This window comes from Didymella exigua (genome assembly GCF_010094145.1).
Source record: "Didymella exigua CBS 183.55 unplaced genomic scaffold M421scaffold_63, whole genome shotgun sequence".
Lineage (NCBI taxonomy): Eukaryota > Fungi > Ascomycota > Dothideomycetes > Pleosporales > Didymellaceae > Didymella > Didymella exigua.
This window is the reverse complement of record NW_022984837.1, coordinates 39,714-45,937: the sequence shown is the minus strand read 5'-3', so window position 1 is coordinate 45,937 and position 6,224 is coordinate 39,714. Positions and strand designations below refer to the sequence as shown.

The window sequence follows — 6,224 nt, the reverse complement described above, 5'->3', positions numbered from 1 at the left end:
CGCGTCGTGTACTCTGAATTTGGGCAGAATCTATAGATAAGAGAGCAAGCTGAATATCTGCTTCATTTGACTGCATGAGCAGAGCGCGGCGTGGAGGCATTGTGTGTTAAGATAGAGTAGGTGATCAAAGTTGGTGGGGTGACCGACTCGCTTGTCTGACCGACTTGCTTGCCAACCATGTTATTAAGTTTAAGTATAAGAAAGATATTACCTTTTAAGGGCTACTTTACATATAAAGTAAGAGCTAATTAAGAACACTAGTAGTAAAGCACTTATACACCTCTACCCTAGAAATCCTAGACAATTAACTAGAGGGCTAAGAAATTACTAATATTAAAGTAGCACTTAGCGCAGTAAACTAACAGGACACTACTAACTATCTACTATAGAAGTTATTTATACTTAACTTAGGTTCTACCTATTATATTACTAACAACCCTAACTGCGTCTATAGGTTCTAACAGCTATTACCTAGAGACTTTATATAGGCTAGGAATTCTAAGGTGCTAGTTCGAGGATATAGATTAATTAATCTACTCCTAAGGAGTGGATCTAGGACAACTAAGGTCACCCTTATAGATGTGGCAATTTGTCTAGACCTGCTATGCAACCTAGTGTCCTTCTGCCTACTACAAAACAGAGGTATATAGTAGGACATATAAGTAGACCTAATAAATCTCTAATAAGTAAATAGCTAATGTTGCATCCAAAATAGAGGCAAAATGTATATACATTTGCACCCCTGAATTGGCTGGTAAATAGGCATGATATCTGCTGCGACACACCCCCTCACGTCCAACCAGGACAGCATAATTAGAGGTGACACAACGCAGCAGAATGCCTAATGTGCTAAGTAATAGATGAATCCTTCTTCGCGATGCTCTATTGCTGCAGATAGCACGCCAACAGAGCAGGTACCATGCCAAGACCCTCAGCTATAGTCACCTATAGAACACGAAAATCCATTCAATCTTTGCTTGCGCAGTTTCAGCGTCTGGGCTCATAACTGTTGCAGCTAAAATAGAGGCAAAATGTACATACATTTGCACCCCTGAATTGGCTGGTAAATAGGCATGATATCTGCTGCGACAGCTAAGTAATTAGAGTAGTATTAGAAATGCTTAGCTAGTAGGTGCTTAAGTATAAACTGTCCCTACTAGCTGCTAACTACACACATAAAATTACCACACGCACTAAGAGAGAACTACAGAAGGCCTTAGCAATATAGTAGCACAGGCGACTTAGTCACCCTAGTCTAGCTGCAATTAAACACATTGTCTAGCAGACTTAGGGGGTGTACATCTAAGGCATTACTACAGTTAAATACAACGCTTGTAGAATAGCTAAATTGTAACAGCAAATTAGCTGCACACTAAGAATTAATAATAACAGACCTAGAGAAAGACTTAGTATTAACTTCTACTCCTATAAAGTATAAGGAGTTACTAAAGAAAAGAGCTAGATACTTATTACTAATAGGTTCTTAGGCCTATAGTAGGACCTCTACTTTATAGATTATTATATAGTAAAGTTAATTATTAAGGCACTGTTAATATTTATCCTATTCTTAAAAAACTACTAACGTGATCCACCATCGCTTCGGCCACACCATCAATTCGGCCACCCTGATGTAGCTGCCTACCTCTCAACCATAATAACTTAACGCCATAACAAGCAATTAGGATAAAAAATATATATAATTACTTACCTAATTCAGCTGCATTTCTTCTACATGTGCGCATATTGTGGCCTGCGTTGCCGCATCCTTTGCAGCGTGGAGTTGACCGCCTGGTGACACCCGCCAGCCGCCTCTCTGCACGCCTCTCCTTAACCACCTGCTCCGCCACCTCCCTCTTAGCAATTATTACCTCTGCCTCTGCCTGTGATAGGGTCCCTCCTTCCTAGATACGCTTTTTTTTGCGACTTTTACGTGCAGAAGTAGTGTTGTTAGCCACCTCTAAGTTAGCGATCTGAGCAGCTAAAAGCATCTAAGAATAAACTATTATTTCAGCTCCTTTCTAGAACTGCCGCACTATCTTAATTATTAAAGCTAGAGATAAGCTGCTGTGCGTTTAAATCTAGTTTAAGAGTAAGGTTAATTATACACCTATCTTAAGCGTGTTGCTTAGAGTCCTTAGTTGCCAGGAGGTGGTAGTTAGCAGAGGTGGAGTTGGCGTACAAAGCTTTATATTAAGCTTTAATAGCACCACCCCTAGGTTATCTAGAACTAAACTAGCTGCTCTAAAGCTAGATCTAATATTATTAGACAAGAAAACACCCTTATACACCTTACTGTAGGTGTCTAGGAATGCTTTCTTGTTAATATAGTTAATATAGCTATTTACTAAGGCTCTAATCTCTTTCTTGTACGCACACTTTAATGTGGCAAAATAACCTATATTAAGTAGCTAAAGGAGGTGTAAGGCATAAGCAGGTATATAAAGGGTAATAACCTTACTTTCTTTATACTTGTTTTAAAAAAAAAGTAATTAGTAGCTCCTATAACGTACTCTATCACCGAGCTAGTTATATCACCAAACCAGTCACTTAAAATCCCACCAAAAAACACAGAAACCATACCCCTGCATCTTAATAACTACTTAATGGAATCTTCTAAAAACTTCAGAATAGAGCTGCATCTATACTAATAAAACTATTTAAAAGTCTTAGACTAATAGCTAGTATAGATGTTGAGATAGCCTGCAGCTACCCCTGTATTTCAGTATCTTCTAAACAACATCTGCAATATAGGGCTAAGCACTCTAAGACTTTTAAACAGTCTTATTAACGTAAACCCCCAGCACCCAGGCCAACCCAGCACCCGGGCCAAAAAAGCTTGGCAGTACCAACTCACGTTACAACTCTTTAATTTCATCGCTATTTAACATAGAGCCTGCGTACACTGTGCTTGTATCTAATTTAGAATATGCCTCTATATCTTTTTTGCACGTTCGCGCATTGTGTCTAGTCCCTCCACAGTTTCTACAGCGCTGTAGAGCTAGTTAAGCTTGTTCTTGATCACCACCACCACAAGCCTTCTTTGACTGCTCAGCGGCTACAGAGGCCTCTGTGGCCACCTGAGCTGCTGCCTCACCATACTCTATAGTACTACCTTGCTAGATCTGCTTCCTTTTGCGCGATTTCTACTTAGTTATTACTGCTAATTGCTCTTTAAGCTTAGTAATCTAGGCTGCTTAAAGCGCGTTCTAATGCAGCATAAGCTCGCTGCCTCTAACAAGCTAAGAGAAGCCTGCTTACGCAGTAATAGGTAACTAAGTAAAAGACTTGCGTACAAGCTTTAACTAAGATCTAAACTTGTAGGTATTGCTTAGAGTCTTTAACTGCTACAGCGTCTCTAGGAGGAGGGGTTCTAGTGGGGTACGCAGGCGCACTTTAAGGCAATCTAACACAACCTGCGCGTTAAGAGGGACTAGCCCTGCTGCCTTAAAGGCCTTGTAATAGTTCTCTACTGTAAATATATTAAAAAACGCGTCCTTAAAGGTAGGGAGGAAGCCTTCTTTATTAATATAGAAGACGCGCTTGCGTGCTAAGTCTTGTACGCGCTAAGAGTACTTACACTTTAATAGTAAGAAGCAGACTACATTAAGCAGCTAGAGGATGTGCAATAAGTGAGGTAGTATATAGAGGGTAAGGATTATGTTTTTAAGGCAGTAGTCCTTAAAATCCTGGTTAAGGTGGCTCTTATGGCCGTCCAAAATAAGCAGCCTGTACGCCCCCACCTAGCTCGCCTTTGTATGCGCGTCGAAGTGCTTCAGCCACTCAAGGCTGAGCGCGTTGTTTGTCCAGCCGCTCTCGGAGACGGAGAGCTTCTAATTGCGTGGTATATCTGCCTCCTCGTACTAGGCAGAGATGTGAACGCGTCCTTTGTAGATAATGAAAGGCAGGGTACAAGATCTAGCAGCGCAGACGCTCTAGATGACTGTTACCCACTTGCAATCACCTAGCTGAACAAGCTAAGGTTAATTACGTCTCTCTGTGCCTGTAACAACCTTTATTAAGCTAATAACACCTATCTAGAAGCTAGTCTTATTAAAGTTGTGCATGTTGTGGTTGTGTACGCTGTATTTAGCTTTTGTGTCCTCTACTAGCTTAAACTACGCGCTGATTGTCTCTGGATCCTCCTCCAGCATCCTCTGCCTATCTTTAGCTCAATTAAAGGCTATCTTGAGCGTAGCTGAACGCGTCACGAAGCGCTCAGCCCAGTGCTTGCTAACAGGCTGCCCACCGCGTACACCCAACAGTTTGTCAGCCATATCTGCCACCTCGTACAGCTAGGGCGCGAATCCTTGCGAATTAAGGTCAAGAATGTATTGTACAATTGTTTGCTCTTTAGTGCACGTAAGCTTATATTGTGCGTTGCGTCTATTGTTAATATAGAGTCTGCCTCTATACCTAGCACTTAAGGTTGTACGCAGTACGTTAAATGCCTAAGCAGCGCTTTAGAGGCTTTTAAATTTATATAATTAGAAAGTAGAAAGGGCAAGATTAATTCTACCCTCTTGTTTAGATAATTGCGCATCTTGTTAGCAAGGCATTAACGTACTCCACAGGCGAGTCGCCCACACAGGCGAGTCGCCCACTTTTGCCAAGCCCCCACCAAACCTCACCCTATTATTGCCTAAAACACCACAAACAGGCGCTGTACAAGGCAAGACAAGCTGTAATATTACTTAGAGACTACTTCTACATTATTCTTGCACATTCACGTGTTATGTCTAGTCTTACTACACTGTCCACAGCGCCTTTAGGTCAGCTTAGCCCTATTAGCGCGCACCTGCTTCTTTACCTTCTTACTATTACTACACGCCCTAAACTCTGTTAGAGCTGTTAATTGCTACCCCTCCTTAACTATTAGGGTCCTTTCTACCTTAACTTGCTTTCTTTTGTGTAATTTTTGTTGTGTAGCTGCCTTATTTGCTGCTTAAAGCTTAGTAATCTCCTGTTGCGCTAACACTAGTCTGTGCGTAATTATTGCTACCCCCTTTAATACCTTCTTAAACGCTTTAACTATAGAGGTAGGTAAGCTATCTATATACCTCTAAATCCTTGTCTTTATAAGTGTTAATTACAACCTAAGTTTAAGGGTGTTGCTTAGGGTTTGTAACTGCTAGAGCACGTTGTTAATAGGTAGTAGTAGTGATAGAGTGCGCAGCTTCACATTAAGGCTGCTTATAACCTATTCTAGGTTAAACAGGACTAGTCTAGCGCCTTAGAACCCTCCCTAGATATTGCTAGGAGTAATTACAGCGTTGTAGGCGCGTATAAAGCATAGCAGGAACTTAGTCTTTGTAATATAGTTAATCTAGTTGCGTATAAGTATTTTAGCTTAGCGCCTATACGCCTTCTTTAAAGTAGCAAAATAACCTATATTAAGGGGCTGTGTAAGGTGTAATAAGTGAGCAGGTAAACAGAGCGCAATAATCTTACTATCCTTGCAGTATTGCTAGAATTTAAGAGAGTTGTAGCTCTTATAACTATTAATAATAAGCAAATAGTAGGTGCTAATAGTACGCTCCTTTATATGCCTGTTAAAGTGCTTTATCTAGTCTAGACTAAGCTTGTTAGTAGTTTAGCTGTTATTAGAGACTCTAATAACCTAGTCTTAAGGCAGATCCTCTTCTTTGTACTAGGTAGAGAGGTAGTAGTAGGCCTTAAAGATAAGGAAGGCTAGGATAGCCTATCCTTTAGCATTAATGCTCACTATAGCTGTAGCCTACTCCTAGTTGCCTAGTTAGACAGCCTTTAGCTAACCTTGTTGTTCTAAAGCTATAACAACTGCTCCTAGGGAGATCTAGCCTATTATAAAGCCTGTCTTATTAAAGTTGTATATGTCTTTATCCTAGATGCTATACTTAGCTTTGACGTTAGCTACTAGGCTAAACTAGCCCTGCAGAACCTTAGGATCCTTACAGAGAGCTCTCTTGTAGTTGTACTTGCGATTAAACTTGACTTTAAGCTTAGGGTATTGCTTAACAAATATACTAGGCTAGTTTATGCTAATAGGGCCTAGATTGCGCTTAGCGCGCAAAGAATTGGCCATAGTAGCTATATCTAAGAGCTGAGGGGAAAATCCTTGCAAGTCTAGCTTAAGGACATGTTTAATAATCACCTTCTCCTTATTATTGTCTAGCTTCTGCAAGTTAGCTATAGAATTAGCGCGTGAAGGTTGTCCTGTGTATTGGTCGCTTAGTGTCTTTTAAGGA

At 40.6% G+C, this 6,224-nt stretch overlaps 1 protein-coding gene across 1 annotated transcript; it reads right to left on the bottom strand.

The window, feature by feature from the left end:
* Positions 1-2,099: 2,099 nt before the first annotated feature.
* On the bottom strand, positions 2,100-5,428 carry M421DRAFT_77537 (uncharacterized protein; the record flags this gene model as incomplete). Its single annotated transcript, XM_033597331.1, has 2 exons — positions 2,100-2,395; positions 5,386-5,428. Coding segments are annotated over 2 exons (339 nt in total), but the record flags the coding sequence as incomplete, so codon positions are not given.
* Positions 5,429-6,224: the final 796 nt, after the last annotated feature.